The 18112-nt window shown below is 45.5% G+C and overlaps 1 protein-coding gene across 1 annotated transcript; it reads left to right on the top strand.

The window, feature by feature from the left end:
- Positions 1–3183: 3183 nt before the first annotated feature.
- Positions 3184–5458, top strand: rnf228 (ring finger protein 228). Its single transcript, XM_079555643.1, has one exon. It carries the CDS (start codon positions 3618–3620, stop codon positions 4386–4388), a length of 771 nt encoding a protein of 256 aa, XP_079411769.1. The 5' UTR covers positions 3184–3617; the 3' UTR covers positions 4389–5458.
- The last annotated feature ends 12654 nt before the right edge of the window (positions 5459–18112 follow it).

Here is an 18112-nt window from a genome sequence, read left to right as displayed (position 1 = left end):
ACAAAAAACCAACAGAAAAGTGATGAAAAAGTGACAAACGCGGCAACTATTCAAGGAAAAATATCCATTTAGATCAGTTTTGTTGGTCGTAACTTTCAAATGAGGCATTACTCATGATTATGCTGTAACCTTTTAGATTTGGGTAAAGCTGAACTGGAGAAATGCGCTGCAGTCAATGCTTCCCGGTCTGTAGTACCACACGGTGATGGAGGAGGAGAGGATGGACTCGATGATGGCCGTGTAGAAACTGCACCAGCATCTTGATCGGCGGCTTAAGTTTCCTCAGCTGCTGCAGGAAGAACATCCTCTGCTGGGCCTTCTTGATGAGGGAGCCGATGGTTGGCTCCCATTGAAATCCCGGGTGATGGTGGTGCCCAGAAAACAGAAGGAGTCCACAACGGAGATGGGGGTGGGAGAGTCTGTCAGGGCGAGGGGTGGACGATGGGGCTATGTCTTTCCTGAAGTCCACGATCATCTCCACTGTCTTCTGGAGGTTGTTGTGGCTGCACCAGGACGCCGGCCGGTCCACCTCGCTCCTGTAGGCGGACTCATCACCGTCCGAGATGAGCCTGGTGAGGGTGGTGTCGTCCGCAAACTTGATCAGCTTAACGGACTGGTGACTGGAGGTGCAGCAGTTTGTGTACATTGAGAAGAGCCAGGGGGGAAGTACACAGCCCTGAGGAGTTCCAGCGCTTGTAGTCCGAGAGTCCGAGACGATCTTCTGCGCTGACTCGGACAATTAAAAGTAAAAGTAGTAGTAAAAGTTAAAAAAAAAAATGAAACTTGAGGTCTGTGAGTAGCTGTTTGAGCAAAAAAAAAAAGTCTGATTTATTTCCAGTGACGCCATGAATCGTGTGAAACAGAACATGAAATACAAAAAAAGCAAAATAATTGTAACGAACATGGCGCAAGAGATGAACTGCATCTTAACAGATCAAACTGAAGCTTCTGTCACCTAAATATTTGCTCATAGTGGAACACGGGACTATTGTTTTTACCGTTGTAAAAAGTTACGATTGTAAACTGCTCAGAAATAGACTAAACTAAAATCATTCAGTCATGTGTCACTAAGTCTGGATGCTATAGGGGATACTTCCTGTTCTACAATTACAACAATGCAATTACCATAACTGCAGATTGTTACTTCCTGGTGGCCTATACACACTATTCCACCATCCTGTAGCTCCTGTTACAGTCAACAAATAATCAATACAAATAATCCTTTTTACAGCTAACGTTTCTTGGCCAGTTTTCCTCTCCTCTGTCTGACCCTCTCCCCTGTCTGACCCTCCCCTGTCTGACCCTCCTCTGTCTGACCCTCCTCTGTCTGACCCTCTCCTCTGTCTGACCCTCCTCTGTCTGACCCTCTCCTCTGTCTGACCCTCTCCCCTGTCTGAGCCTCCTCTGTCTGACCCTCTCCTGTCTGACCCTCCCCTGTCTGACCCTCCTCTGTCTGACCCTCTCCTCTGTCTGACCCTCCTCTGTCTGACCCTCCTCTGCCTGACCCTCCTCTGTCTGACCCTCCTCTGTCTGACCCTTTTCTGTCTGACCCTCCTCTGTCTGACCCTCTCCTCTGTCTGACCCTCCTCTGTCTGACCCTCCTCTGTCTGACCCTCTCCCCTGTCTGACCCTCCCCTGTCTGACCCTCCTCTGTCTGACCCTCCCCTGTCTGACCCTCTCCTCTGTCTGACCCTCCTCTGTCTGACCCTCCTCTGTCTGACCCTCCTCTGTCTGACCCTCTCCTCTGTCTGACCCTCCTCTGTCTGACCCTCTCCTCTGTCTGACCCTCTCCTCTGTCTGACCCTCTCCTCTGTCTGACCCTCCTCTGTCTGACCCTCCTCTGTCTGACCCTCTCCTCTGTCTGACCCTCCTCTGTCTGACCCTCTCCTCTGTCTGACCCTCCCCTGTCTGACCCTCTCCTCTGTCTGACCCTCCCCTGTCTGACCCTCCCCTGTCTGACCCTCTCCCCTGTCTGACCCTCTCCTCTGTCTGACCCTCCTCTGTCTGACCCTCCTCTGTCTGACCCTCCTCTGTCTGACCCTCCTCTGTCTGACCCTCTCCCCTTTCTGACCCTCTCCCCTGTCTGACCCTCTCCTCTGTCTGACCCTCTCCTCTGTCTGACCCTCTCCTCTGTCTGACCCTCCTCTGTCTGACCCTCCTCTGTCTGACCCTCTTCCCTGTCTGACCCTCCTCTATCTGACCCTCTCCTCTGTCTGACCCTCTCCTCTGTCTGACCCTCCTCTATCTGACCCTCTCCTCTGTCTGACCCTCCTCTGTCTGACCCTCCTCTGTCTGACCCTCTCCTCTGTCTGACCCTCCTCTGTCTGACCCTCCTCTGTCTGACCCTCCTCTGTCTGACCCTCCTCTGTCTAACCCTCTCCTCTGTCTGACCCTCCTCTGTCTGACCCTCTCCTCTGTCTGACCCTCCTCTATCTGACCCTCTCCTCTGTCTGACCCTCTCCTCTGTCTGACCCTCCTCTGTCTGACCCTCCTCTGTCTGACCCTCTCCTCTGTCTGACCCTCCTCTGTCTGACCCTCTCCTCTGTCTGACCCTCCTCTGTCTGACCCTCCTCTGTCTGACCCTCTCCTCTGTCTGACCCTCCTCTGTCTGACCCTCTCCTCTGTCTGACCCTCCTCTGTCTGACCCTCCTCTGTCTGACCCTCTCCTCTGTCTGACCCTCCTCTGTCTGACCCTCCTCTGTCTGACCCTCCTCTGTCTGACCCTCTCCCCTGTCTGACCCTCCTCTGTCTGACCCTCTCCTCTGTCTGACCCTCTCCTCTGTCTGACCCTCCTCTGTCTGACCCTCTCCTCTGTCTGACCCTCCTCTGTCTGACCCTCCTCTGTCTGACCCTCTCCTCTGTCTGACCCTCTCCCCTGTCTGACCCTCTCCTCTGTCTGACCCTCCCCTGTCTGACCCTCCTCTGTCTGACCCTCTCCTCTGTCTGACCCTCCTCTGTCTGACCCTCCTCTGTCTGACCCTCCCCTGTCTGACCCTCCTCTGTCTGACCCTCCTCTGTCTGACCCTCTCTGAAATCAACGTCAAATCCAAGACCATTCTTTTCATTGTAATCATAGCTTTAATGATGTGTCTGAGGCTTCAGCGTGTTCTCAGTCAAAGACAGTGACTGACCATTTATCAAAAGCACTTTTTATTGATTGTTTAGATGTGATGTTTGTTATAAAGATGCGAGTGTAGAAGTGTGTTGTTTGGCACAATAGGCACGTGTTTACAGGAAGAGTGAGATGACGCCCCTGTTGACCAAATAAGCTCATCCCGTTGTGCAGCGTGCTGTGCGTAACGGAGGCGCACATCCCCAAACAGCATCAGCTCCTCAGCGACACACGGACGCCTCTCTCCCTCTGCGCGAGTTTGGATGAGCCTCGCGTCGCCATTACATCATCCATCCCCCACGCACGCACGCACGCACGCACGAGCGAATGGGCGAAGGGACACAACAACCGAGCCGGGATCCCGATCGTTTCAGACACAAAGGAGCGGATCAGCGGCGGCGGGACGTGATGCCGTGTGAATGAGGGCGCGGAGAGGAGGGGGCAGCGCAGACTGCACCGTCATCAGCATCAGCCAGCTCCCTTTGTGTTTCTCTGGAGAATGTGAATGGCGAAAGATGACATGGCAGAGGTAGAGCTGGCATCCACCGGAGCGGACCCCCCCTCGTCCTCCGCGTTCCCCTACGAGGAGTACGAGTGTAAAATCTGCTACAATTACTTCGACCTTGACCGGCGGGCTCCTAAGATCCTGGAGTGTCTGCACACGTTCTGTGAGGAGTGCCTGAACACCCTGCACCTGCGCGAGGAGCGGCCGTGGCGCATCAGCTGCCCCGTGTGCCGCCACCGGACCCCCGTGCCCGACTACCGGATCCAGAACCTGCCCAACAACACCAAGGTGACGGAGGACTTCCCACTGTACATCGATTCGGACCCCCTCCCGCAGGACGCTCTCCCTCCGTACCCCCCGCCCCTGCACCCGGCCCTGGTCGCCCTCCGCCGCGAGGAGGCGTCGGGCACGTCCAGCGTGAGCCACAGCCAGGCCACGCCGTCCACCACAGTGTCCACCGCCACCACACTGTCCCAGGACTCCGTGCGCTACGACAGTTGTCAGAGCTGCAAGCGCGTGGCGCTGACCACGGGCTGCGTGTGCGTCATCTTCTCCTTCCTGTCCATGCTCGTGCTGCTCTTCATGGGCCTCATCTTCGTGCACAGCCACAGCATCCCGCCCTCTCCGGCCGGACCCATCTGCCTGTCTGTGGCCAGCATCCTGGCCATGTTCTCTGTGGTGGTCACGTGGCTCATCTGCTGGCTCAAATATAGACCGGACCACGAGACGGGGCGCACGTCTGCCACCAGTAACTCCCGGAGAAACGCCTGACGCTGCGCTGTTGTTCTCACGTGTACATAGGACTGTGTTCCCTTTACTTTTGTAGGAACAACATCCCGTAATGGCCTTGTCTGACTATCGCAAACACCGCAGGCCTTCATGTCGGAGCAATAGGCCATGGTCCATGATCCCTCTGCCCGTCACTGCTCTGTGGAGGCTGTTGGTGTGAGGACTGTGAATGTCCAGAGCTTCTCTCCAGGGTTCACCCCCCTCTCTCTCCCCTCTCTCTTCCTCTGCTGATGATGATGATGATGATGATGATATGCATAACCACTATGCCACTCACTGTATGATACCTGCCATTTCACTTTGTAAACAGGCACTATTTGTACAGACTCGTTGGACAGGGCTGGGGCTGGAATCCACAGAGAGAGCGGGCTGTAAATAATTGAGGAATGTGCTGGGTTCAGGTTCCAGTCAGAGCGAGACCTGGTCCTGGTCTGGTCCAAACAGGGTTGAGAATCCAGATTTAGGGCGGTGTTTCCCGGCGAGCCGCGGGAATGGGCCGATACCCCATTTTTGAGGAACTACTTTAGACTTTTACTGCACTTTTTGTGAGTTTTGTGACGATCTTGACCTCGTTGACTGTGATTTGCATTCTCAATTTCGGTTGCCTTGGATGCCTGTCCTGTACACAACTCTTTCCGATTACACAGGCTTAGAACTGGCACAAAAACAACATTGCAGAGGTGGGTCGATCAGATAAATAACTTGAAAACTATTTTGATAAAAGGAAGTAACATTCTTCTTTTTAATAATGCATAGAGCCTATAGTTTAAAACTGAATGGCCGGGCAGCTTAGTATATCTACTGTGGTAACTATGGTAACCGTGTAGTTTTGTTTGCACCTTGTTTATTGGTTAATATCTCTGTCGTAGCGGGACCTATCCATGTGGAACTGTCAGCACTGAGGTCACGACTATAAGGTCTTATTGTTTTCTCATGAGCGTGTCCAAAAGTGGTGACAATACTGGTCAGTTAGAAGGATTTTCAGCCAAATCATTACAATGGCAGGTTTGTGGAGCTAACAAACAAATATGGATAAGGACTTTACATTTATGAGATTTTTATGTGTGTTCTTTTTCCCATAGAGAGATGTATTTGGTCCCTGTCCCCCATTCTGTGATTTTGGCATCAGCAAATTCCACTTTTAAACTCAATGGGAAAGAAATCTCCAAAAGAACAATTGAAAAATGTTGAAATTGATCATTATTTGGGAGTGATTAGATTAAACAAACTCATTGTCATTTCATCTGACCAACATCGGGCTGAATATTGCCATCACATTTGGACACCTCTATGAGAAAGTAATTGGACTCTAGTTTATCCGCGCTGACAGAAAAGACACTGAGCCTGGTGAGCGTTTTTATTTCATGAGGATTGTCCCAGTAACGACAGAGATATTAGCCCGAAAAACCAAGGTGGAAAAAAAATGTGCTTTTTAAGAGTTTTCATTGTTACATTCATGGAACTCTAACCTGTCCACCACCTCAATTTTAAACTGTAGGCTTCTGTAGAGATCTCAAATCTCACATCACATCAACACGCTTAAACTATTACTGTTTTGAAAAGGTTAACACTTTATATATCACAAAATTCCCTGATGAGTATTTAGTAGGACTGGGACAAAATATTGTTTTTCAATATATATCGGAATACTTTTGTTGTTGTTATACATTTATTGTATCGGAAACTATGTATCACTTTTGATACTCAACTCAGTTATTATAAAAATATATACATATATACATGTTTTTGACCTAAAGATAGTTTTGTTTGTGCTGACTGGTTTCAACAAAAGTGACAAACTTTAAAAATTTGCGCTTTTTTATCTTTAACTGATTTTTATCTTTAATTTTTTCCAACATTTTGGAAACTCAACTGGTGCTTTCCTAGTAAACTCATTCGGGGTAAATGATTGCAGTTTGTTTCAATGGAAAATCAGCAATTTAATACTTTGTGCATTGGAACATATTATATATCGCAATATGTATCGTATCGGGCCCTGGGTATCGTGATACGTATTGGATCGCGACAAAAGCGCATTGTCTCAGCCCTAGTATTTAGCGTAATCATCACTCGTCCTCCAAAGACTAAACCGCTGTGCACCATTAAAGGGATGAACTAAATATTTGTCCAGAAAAGGTGCAAAAATAAACTTAAAGGGTGGCGTGTATAGGGATTTCTCGAAACATTCCACGACCTTTCCCATCTCCAGATCCGAGTCAAGCAAATCCGATATGGGTTTTCCCTGATAGCAAAGTCATTTCGAGCTATTGTCAGAGTTATGATTCATGACCCACCTCTGCTCCACAAAACAACACTTCTGGTCACCGCCTTTGGGAAACACCGCCCTGTTGAGGAGCGATAAGGACCGAGGCGTCAGAGCGGGTTCACCCACAAACACCGGTCTGTTTGCTCAAAGCGGTGTTTTCTTTTCTCTGTGCATGAACCACTTTCCGAGCATCAAGAAGCGCACCTTTCGTTTGAACCAGTGCTTCTCAAACTGTAGGAGTCGTGTCAGACGGGATTTGCAGCTTTGTAAGACCTTGACCGTCTTCGTAGATCTGGTCCGCTCGCATTTGACCCATCCTTCCATCAGGGGCGGGCTTGTGCTTTGTCCTGATTTCATCCTATTTTGATCTGATTTAGGTCAGCGGGTAGACTTTTCTGAAGCTCTGGTCTAGACGGTTTCAGACAGTTTCTTTCTCTTGTTTTTTGGGGCTTTTTTGGCCCAGAGGCTTTGTTAGTGCTGCTCGAAAGAGTGTGCATTGTCAAGGGAGGCAATGAGGCCCAGAACAGTACCCTACATTTGAGGTACGACCCTTAGCACTTCGAGACACTTTTCTTTCTCAGTTTGATCTCGGTTGACGTCTGGTTTAAAATCACTGCTGGAAAATGTATCTCCGACCCATCCCCCCTCATGACTCATCTCCAAAAGTTCAAATCGAGCGGTTTGAGAATCACTGGTCTGCACTTTATTTTGGAGTTGTTTTTTTCAAGAGAACTGTCTCCTCACTCGACTCGTGTGCCTCACCTTTGTCGCCAACCGAAGTCAAACGTGAGTGTAACCGCAGCAGCCTGCGTCGCGCTAGTCTCCCGCCCCCACGTGACGAAAAACAGGGACCCCGCCCCCCCCCCAAAATCCGAAGCTTTGACTTTTTCAATCGCGAGACGTCTCTGCCACGATTTGATTTGAACGCAAAGTCAACCTTAGCGAGGCAAAGCATGGCGGCCAAAGAACGTGCCACTTGTACCACTAGGGGGAGTCACGAGCCACTACGGCGAGCGCACGACATTTGGCGCTTGAACAAAACTTTGCATGTTCAGTACTGTGCAGAGGCGGGTAAAAGTGGAAAGAATGCTCTTGACAAATGAGAGATCGTCTAAAAAAAAAAAAGAAGAAAAAAAAAAGAAGCCTCATTTCAAAGTTGGCTGGAAGTGGTTTTGAGTCATCCGTTTTGGTCGTTTCTTCTTCTACTGCTAAATCTGTATTTCCCAGCTTTCGCTATGTTGCAGTGCCCCTCCCCAAGTTCTAAAGCCGACAATTCCTCCCTGGACTAGTTCTGAGCAGTTCTTCGCTACTGTTGATTTAGGCCTTTGCTCTGCCCCATCCCGTCAGACCTTGGAAGCTAAGCAGGAAGGGCCTGGTCGGTACTTGGATGGGAGACCGTTTGGGAACACCAGGAAGCCTGGCGAATGGAGTGAGTGAGTGAGTGGTTGGTGGTGGTCGGAGGAGCCGATGGCGCAGACTGGTTGCAGCTGTGGCTACAATAGTAACTTACCACCACCAATGGAGTGAATGAATAATGCAATGTAAAGCGTCTTTGAGTGTCCAGAAAAGCGCTATATAAAACCAATGCATTATGATTATTATTATTTAGCTCGAAGTGAAAGCTTTTGTTTACCTTTTTTCCTCAATCCTGAACAAACCAGTCTCTCAAACTCCTTATTGCCAATATTTTAGACACAACTTCGAATTATGAAATGTCAAATCCAGCCCTGGGTGCCCTGAAGAATGTTTATAGACCACAATTGTAGGACAAAGGAAAGAATATGTTACAAAATACATTTTTAAGGCAAGTATTATAAGTAAATAGGATCACAAAGTGTTCTCCCCAACACTGATGATAAGCATATCCGCTTTGAAGCCTCTTGCACAGTACTGTCGGCCATCGCTGCTCAGAGTTTAATGCCTCTGCTCAATTTTTTAGTAAGTAATGCGCCCAAGGATTCCCAAACACCAGAATCTAAGCCCTTGATGCCATTGAACGCCGCCTCGAGGAGACGGCAAAACCACAATCTCATTTTTGGCCATCAGCTTTTCAGCTTCAATCCTCCCTGATCCCTGTCCCCACTTTAGATGCACTTTCGCCCTCTTATTTCCCAAAATGTAAGGGGGATTCTTTGGCTATCGTGTTTATTTATTTATATATGTGTTTATTTGTTTGTTTATTTATTTGTGTGTATGTGTGTGTGTGTGTGTGTGTGTGTGTGGGCGTGTGTGTGTGTGTGTGTGTGGGGGGGGGGCAAATCTTTATGATGTTTTTACTGAGAATACTCTGTGAGGCGTTCTTCATGTGCTGTTTTACATCGATGCGTTTGAGTAATAAAGGAATCGTCTGTATCTCTCCAGTGTCCGGCCTGCTGCTGTTTGTTTAACCCAGATGTTTGGTTGTTCTACATAAGCCAGTGAAAATGAATCCAGGTCTGACGATTAAAGCTCCCTGCTGTGCGTCAAACCTGCCCCCTGCTGGATGATGACGGACGCTACAATGTTCCGTTTATAGAAGAAATTGGCCAAAACATTATGACAGCGGTCTTTCTTATAACCGCTCACTGTTCTTGGCATTTTCTCAATGAGCTTCATAAAGTCTGTGAAGTGAAAACCATTTCTGATGAGCGCAGTATATCGTGAAGCCCACTGAGAAAATGCCCAAACTGTGCAAAACAGTGATCAAAGCAAAAGCATATATGTTCACTCATGTTCTATTCATGACTATTCACTCAATGTGAACAGTCTGGAAATAGAAGAAAAGCAAACTTTTGACCGGTACTGTGTCGGCCTACACGTTTACATGACTGAAAACAAAACCTGTGGTGAATGTAGAGAGTGTCACATAAACGGGTGGAGGTTTGACACAGCTTAGAGGACAATGAGGCCACCATAACAAACACATCTGGCTTATCAAAGTAGGAATTTGACCAGACTTTGACTCGCCCACTGACCAACCAAAAGTACAAACATGGTCCTAATGACCAGCACGACAGAGGAGGCTTTTTATCTGTGCAGTGGGTAATCAAAGAATGACCAAACCTATTTTTTAAATGTTGTGTGTATATATATATATATATATATATATATATATATATATATATATATATATATATATATATATATATATATATATATATACTGTATACACACACTTCAGTATCGCTCAGCCCTGATATACCAAATATACCCATGTGTGCAAGCTCATAATCATATACAAATACAAACTGTCTGCCTATAGTCATATACTTAAGATTGGTGGGAAAAAATGACATGTATACATTTGTACAATATATACACACATATTCAGGTGGCTGGCAAGGTAAACCTTTAGTTGACATCTCCATGGAGACGAGCTGGAGATGTCCCACTTCCTATAAAGTGAGTCAGGCTTTCTACAAAATAAAGATACAAAGACATGGGGAGGAGCAAAGCAGTTCAACAACCCATTAAATGAGGCATTGTGTTAGTGTTCTTTGTTATTTATGTATTTACATAAACATGTATTTACATAAATAACAAAGTATTTACAACAAAGTATGTATTTACATAAATAACAGAGAACACTAACACGCTTCATGTTAGCATCATGCTACATGCTAACGCTTGCTGTGGCAGCCGTTTTTCGCTTCTACTGAACAATCTGCTAAAAAAAACATCCATATAGAACCAGTTTAGACTTGACTTTATGTGTGTGCCATAAATAGGTTTATATTCCGGCAGAAAATGACTAAAAAGACTGAAAAATTGTGTGTCCCAAAACGCGATGCCGACTGTATCTATCCCTTTATCTATGCCATTAAGTTAAAAATGTTAATAAAACTCACTTTCCCTGCCAACTGTTGAAGTAAAACTATGATTATTACTGAGATAAGTCATAAGTACAAAAGGATTTAAACCTGTCACATGCACTTTGAGTCAACACAAAGCTAAGGTCACATATACTCACAGTGGAAAGAGTCGCCTCATCAAATGTAGTAAAAACACAGTCTAAGGTTTTACAAAACGTCCAAAAAGTACAGTCTATAGGCAAGGCAAGGCAAGGCAAGTTTATTTGTAGAGCACAATTCATACACAAGGCAATTCAAAGTGCTTCACAGTTGAAAACAAATAGAATCAATAAAAACATCAACATAAAATTAATCAATTACAGTAAAAGCCGAGAGTGCAGATAAAATACTTTCAGTCATATGCATCGGTAAAAAGAACTGTTTTCAGCCTGGATTTGAACATTGTCAGAGTTGAGGCCTGTCTCACATCCTTGTGAAGACTGTTCCAGATTTTAGCTGCATGAAACTGAAACGCAGCCTCACCGTGTTTATTATTGACTCTGGGAACCACCAGGAGGCCCCTCCCTGAAGTTCTCAGGGCCCGAGATGGTTCATACGGCTCTAACATATCAGAGATGGACTTTGGTGCTAAACCATGAAAAGAGTTGTAACAAGCAGAGCTGTTTTAAAGTCTATTCTCTGAGTGACAGGAAGCCAGTGCAGAGACCGGAGCACTGGACTAATATGGTCGTTTTTCCTGGTTATACAAAAAGTTACTCTTGTGCGTGTAGTATACGCGAGTACTCTGCACGCTACATTCACACACAGGCCAGATGGGTGAAATGTCTTGCCCAAGGACACAACTACCCAATGTCCTGAGCCTTATGTCAGTGACAATAATGTTTGGATTTCTGAATCTAAATTAGTCCTTTAGGTCTCCTGCTTTGCAAACACGCCTCGCTCCGCGTGATTAAAAGCAAACATCGGAAGCATTTGACCGTTTAATATCCCAGTCATACATTTCATACATGGTCACCTGGACACAAGGCTTCGTTTATACGCCGCATAAAACCGTCCATTCAGCGAGAACCCCCGCCCCGTAAACCATTTTTGGCCTTTTTCAAACCCAAACGTCCGAGCGCGTAGATAAATTCGCCGCGCAGTCTTCACGCTCTAATTGCGGCCGTATCTTGAGGGCATAGGTGGACAGTGCAGCGCCACACTCTTTCCATGTCTGTAAAAAAAGCCGATTGACCCAAACACTAAAGCCCCATTGTGTCTCCGCTGTAATTTCCATTGGGCCACAGTTTGAGGCAGAAGTCTTCTTGGGAATATGCCATGAAAACAAACAGCATCAGCTGCGTGGGTGAATGTGCGCTTCTCGGTGTATTAGAGTCGTGTACTTTACTACAGTGTTGATTCATTCCATTACCTCATCTTTCTTTCTTACATTTTCCATTGATAGGTTTCAGAGGACATCACAACATCCAGCAACACCACCTTGAAAATGCAGCCTCAAGTGGATGAGTTCAAGTATCTCGAGGTCGACCGATATGGGTTTTTCGATGGCTGAAGTTGATGCAGATTTTTGGGGGATTTCTACTGACCGATAACGATATGCCTGGCCGAGATTTTTCCAAATGTGTGGTCTGTAATCCTGTAAAATGCTTGGCCACTCCAGCCTTGATTAGCTGCCCTTAGCATTAGCATACTGTTGCTGACCGCAGCCTTTTATGCGGAGATCAAAAACACAATTCCGGAGGTCAAAACTAACTCAGTGATAGAATTCTCCAGGTTCTGTGCTTCAAAATGGCATGCAGCGTGTCCATATTCATCCAGGTTTAGTGAAACTTGTGTTACTGTGTGTCACAAACTTGTAGCTCACAAAGTTTCATTATGACGTTTCTCTGTTCCCCAGAGAAGTTGTGGGGGGACTCGTTTTGAAGCCCTGACTTAGCTCTTTCCAATGCAAAATCGCTATCATTTTCGGAACCCGGAGATATCGGCTTTTATCGGCGTTAGATCGGCTGATAGCCAACATTGTAACATACCCAAATATTGGCCGGCGATAGTCTCTAGTCTTGTTCATGATGAGAGAGGGACCGATGGAGAGTGAGATCGACAGACGGATCGGTGCGGCGTCGACAGTGATGCGATCGCTGTATCGGTCTGTTGTGGTGAAGAGGAAGAGCTGAGTCGGGGGGCAAAACTCTCGATTTACCGATCGTTCCCACCCTCACCTAAAGATCATGGATGGGTAAACCCTTTAAGATAGGATGAGGAGCTCGGAGTTGAGCCGCTGCTCCTTCACATCAAGAGGAAAGGGGGCTCCACCATCTGTTTCCGACGCCTCCTGGTCGCCTTCCCTCGGGAAATTTTCCAGACACTCACCATATTGGGAGGAGTATCCCAGGAAAGACCCAGGACACGCTGGAGGGTCCATGTCTCTGAGTTTGGCCTGGTGTCACCTCCGGGTCCCCCCAGAACAGCTGGAGGAAGTGTGCGCGGATCGAGAAGTTTGGGCATCTCTGCTTCTGCGACCCGGCCCAGGATAAAGAGGAAGAAAATGGATGGAAATCTGTTTTTGTCCCCCTTCTGTGCACTGTTCATCTATTGAGCATTTTCATGGATGGTGAACTAGCTCTGTTTTGCTCCCTGAAAGTTGCCAAACGTGCTTTTTAACATTCTTGTGGACACTTCGGATGTTAGAATAGTGTTAAAGTTAAGTATGCGTTGAGTCTTGGCCATGAAATCCATATGCCTGTATTTTTTCTAAACACAATTTTAAATCATTCATCATTCATCAATGGTCCAAACTCATTCCTTCTGATTCCACTGTGGCACAAACCAACCACGGGGGCCTCTCCGACAGAAAAGGCCCTGGCACATCTCAGGTCCTATTGCCAGGTGCTGAAGGTTTAAAGGCAGCTCAGTGGGCGGCACATTCATCCATATCCAACAACAGGCAGTGGGAATCCAGCTACGACTGGCACAATCTGTTGGTTCTTTGGGCAATACACCTCAGCCTTATAGGAAATAGCTTCTCCTGCCTCAATCTGAGAGAGGGCCGTGAGGATATGCATAACAACTGCTTCATGTTAGTCCGAACTTTTTTTTAAAATTGTTTTTATAATCTGTTTTCCCTCTGAAAACTGTAAAGCCCTCTTGTTATTTTTTAAACTATGCTTGGGACTTGCACAAAGGCAACACTGGAAATAACCCAATTTATGGCCGCTTTGTTGCCTCCTACAAAAGCTAGGATTTTAACATTTTAAGGCGAGACACTGCAGGCGAATAGGGAAAAAATATATATTTACAGATATCAATTTGAAACTTTTGCTGTCGATCACTGGTATAAATGTGAGGAAAAAATACATGGCAAGTTTTCTGTCATTTTATCTTTTCATATAAGAACAAGGTGTTTTATGCCTAAAAAAACCCCAAATTTCCCATCTTTTCGGTGACGAAATCTGGATAATGGATAGAGCTACATTCAAATGTATGGTTTCATTTGAATCAGTTGCCAAGACTTTTTCAGGGGGGGGATTTTGGATTTCTTGTTTGGTTTTAAAATAAGCTGTTTTTTAGTGGAAAATTTGTAAAAATGTAATTTTCGCCTTATCATTTGACATTCAAAACTCAATAAATGGGGCTAGGGATTAGATAATAAAAAAAATACCTCTAAAACAATCTTCCAAATATTGTTCAGTCCAAGGCTGGAAAATGTGAAGTCTTTAGGTCCGACTGACGTGGACATAGTGTCGCTACAATGTCAGAAAAAATGTGTTTTGAGAAAAAGGCCCTTGAAATTGCTTTGTCCCATATAAGTCTATGGGGGAACATTGAATCAGCGCAATATTTAAACATGTTATTGTGAAGATTAGGCATATTTTCTGTTTCCGGGTGAAAGCTTGTATGTTCAGAGACCAATTTGGCCCAAAACCTGAAAACTGAAAAAAATGAGTTTTGCCTGCAGTGTCTCCTCTTAACTCGTAAAAAAAAAAAAAAAACATTTACAGAGAGAATAATAATACATTAATTAAAATCATGGGCGCCTCGAAAGTGCGTGTATGAATTCCAACCGCGTTTGACGCTGACGCAACTCTGCTTCTAAGAGCCAATACTGTAGCCTAATTGATTTGCCAATATTTTTTATTTTTTTATTTTATTTTTTTAAGTAAAACGTGTTCTCCCGCGTCGAACATGTGATGCCACTCATTTATTTCTCATCAAGAGCCGCCTGTGACTTTGAATTTCATCCCCCGGTAATGGATTGGACACGGGGATTCGGTGACGGCCCGGAGGTATGCGCGCCCCGGCCCTTCTCCACCACCTCCTCCTCCACCCCCCTCCTCCCCGCTCCTCGCGCTTTGCCCTCGCTCTGTTTTCGATTTACCCCCCCACCCCCCCCCCCCCCCCTTCTTTTTTTTTTGTTGCAGTTTGTTCGACCCAATATCCAGTTTCAATCAGATCACTCGCGCTCGCATCGTCACGTCCGCGCGCGCGTAAGAGAACACTGGTCGTGAGAAAGTTAAGGCCATGCGGTCATTCGCGACGGAATTGCTCAAGTTGGCAGGTTTTATCTAATGTTCACGCCTTTCTTGCTGGTCTAATTTTTTTTTCGACATCTATTTTATCGATCAAAATTTTCCCCTTTAAATATTTACTACTGTGGGGAAAGTAACAATTTTTTTTTTTTACTCAAGATTAGAGATACTTCGTTATAATTTTTCTCAAGTAAAAAGACCTGTATGATAAATGCAATTTGTTCAAAAAGTTACTTCATTACATGCACTGGAGTAAATGTGACTGAGGAGCCTCTTAGTTGCGTTTACATGAGTGACTTTTTGAAGTAACTGCACCTGCAATTAGTATTTTATTCATACAGTACTTTTTTATTTCTACTTGAGTAACATTAAAATGAAGTATCTATCACTGTAAACCCAAACAAGTTCAGTAAACCCAACACTTTTGTGGAAACTATATTATAAAATTTGAGTTAATGTTTTAAAATGCTTACGTCATATCCAACCTGTAAGTTATAGGTTCAGTGGACTCATGAGTAGACCTATCACAAACTACTTTTTTTTCTGTCTTTTTTTTTTTTTTTTTTTGGGCAATTTGAACTTAAACATTTTAGTTTAAGTTTAAGTTCAACACACTCATTATATTTACTTTTTCCGCGTCAATTTCAACCTGGCATTTCAAGCTTGGCAGACTCATTGCATTCACTGCATGTCTATTTCCACATGTGAGTAAACCTTGCCTAAATATTTTGGTTACTCTTCACCTCTGGAATTCGTTTTTGCTCATTTAAAAACAAAATAACCCCCCAAACGCTTCCAAATCTACACAGAAAAAATAAATAAATGAGTGGGGGTCCAGGAACGAGCACTCAATTTCGACCCTAAAAACTGCCAGACAGAATCCAAACGGTGATAAATAGTTCCTCGTGGAGCTGGTGATGATGATAAGGTCAAATATGTAACTTATTGGTGTGAAAAGTTGGAGAACCACTGCCTCTGAGCGCATCATTGGAAGTGCCAAACATTTCCCCATGGTTTGCAGAGTAAAAGGAAAGGCTGCGTAAAATGGGTCATTTCCAAAAGAATGTCAATAAACACGAAAAGAACCACGTGCCAATAAAAGACTGCGATCCACTTAACCATATGAGCTTTTTTCTTTATAATCGCCTCACCTTTTCCCGTTCATATACATGATAATGGCATCATGGGGCAATATTAGTGCCTCCCCGCTGAGCCAGTGCCATTCACGCTCTCCTTTTTTTTTTTTTTACGCACGGGGATAAAGCGCGCTCCCCCCCTCGGGCGCAGTTTGAATTCACTTTACGCACTTCAAAAATGTCGGTCTTTAGCGACTAATTCCTGGGTTTAAGATAACAGGGGTCTTTTTTCTTTCTTTTTTTTTTACCTGCGCAGAGGGCCGCCATTGTCTTTCAGAAACACGGCTTCAAAGAGGCTTGTTTTGTGACCGCCGTTTGACCATTGACAGTCCATTGACACGACCCATGGGAGGAGGGTTCGACAGTGTTTTTTGGGGGGGGCAGGAATCAGAATGTAAACAAGAAAACAAACCTGCAACTTGTCAGTTTAATAAGTCTCAAACAGAGCGTGCGCGCATATGCTTAAAAACTTCATTTTCCTTTACCATGTAACCGTTTGTCCAAAGCAACTGCGCAATTACGCACGCTCGCCTTCTGCCGAGCATTCTTTACGGCGCGTATCCGCAGTTTCTCTGTTTCGACAAGCTTCTGCAATGTCATCGGATTGATTTCCGTCCAGTGTTTGCAGCAAGATCTTGTTTTGGTCGTTTGAGTTGAACTTTCCTTCCGGTTTATGCGTTTGGACCTAATTTTAGTTTAGTTCCCTTAGATATTTTATCTTCTCAAATAAATTAACTATCTTCAGCACGACCATGGGATGCCTCCTATTTGTTGTTATTGGAGGACACAACCGACTAACTTTCATGCAGTGATTATTCAAGATGCGGAGGCTCTTTATCTAATTGCTTTGTCCAATCAAGTTGGCGACATTTTGGTCACATCTTTATGGTTGGAAACTAAGGATAAACTTACACTATAAGTCCTCTATTGAACTTGTTTACAAAGAGTAAAGTTGGGTGCAGAGCAGTACTCGGTTACATTTACTCCACCGAGCACATTTTCTCCAGTTCGACTTTAACCAAATCAAAGCTTCTTGAAAAAAAAAGGCGTCAAAATAGCGAAAGAAAAAACAAAGTTACAAAAAAACAAACAAACAAAAAAAGTGACACCAAAAGCGTCATAAATGTAACAGAAAATCAGCAAAGAAAGCGACGAAAAAGTGATGTAAAAGATCATTCTACATCAGTTTTGTTGGTCTTTGGCTTTCAAATGGCCTATGGCTGTGACCTTTTAGATTTGGGTAAAGCTGAACCGCAGAAAATGCACTTATTTAAGGCGTGGTTTAGGTGCTTTCTCGGAAATGTTTAATCACAACCTGTGCGTAACCTTTGCGCTCATCAAAGTTAAGCTTGATATAAACTCAGATCAATTGTATCTCATCTCTGGGAGCGTATTTATTCTCATCTAGGCCTGCCATTTAATTATTCTTTTTATACAAGAACACCCGACATGAACGCTAAAACATACAACAGACCTTTACGCACAGAGTCGTAAGTTCAGAAAATACTGCGGCACCGTTACGCACGCACGTCGCACAACCGAAACAACTTGTAGCAAATGCCGTAATGCCTTGGACAAAGCGCAGTAGACCTCATGTCCTCATCCCCTCACGATGATGGTCTCTGGATGATGAACTGCGCGCATCGGTAGAGGATGGCACGGACAGCGTATAGACTGCCTTTACGGCCCGCTCTGGCGTCGTGTCCTGCTGTGTGCGGCGCACGCCCCTTCGGACTTCTCCTCCGCCGCTGGCCGCTGCCCATCCTGAACGACACTTATAAATACCTCCGGTGGCATTCTCTCCCCCCTAACGCCATTTGGACGCGTTATAGGAGGACACACACACATGGGCGGCGAACAAGGGGTCACGTTCGGCGGGGCGTGCGGGCAAACGAGACGGTTACGATGTTGTTAAAAAAAAAACGAGACGAGACTTTTACGCAGCGTTATTTAAAAGCCATTGTTTTAACTTGAGAGCGAGATTGAC

The sequence above is a fragment of the Gobius niger genome (assembly GCF_951799975.1).
Source record: "Gobius niger genome assembly, chromosome: 1".
Classification (NCBI taxonomy): Eukaryota; Metazoa; Chordata; class Actinopteri; order Gobiiformes; family Gobiidae; genus Gobius; species Gobius niger.
The sequence above is the reverse complement of the archived record's forward strand: the minus strand, read 5'-3'. Positions and strand labels throughout refer to the sequence as shown.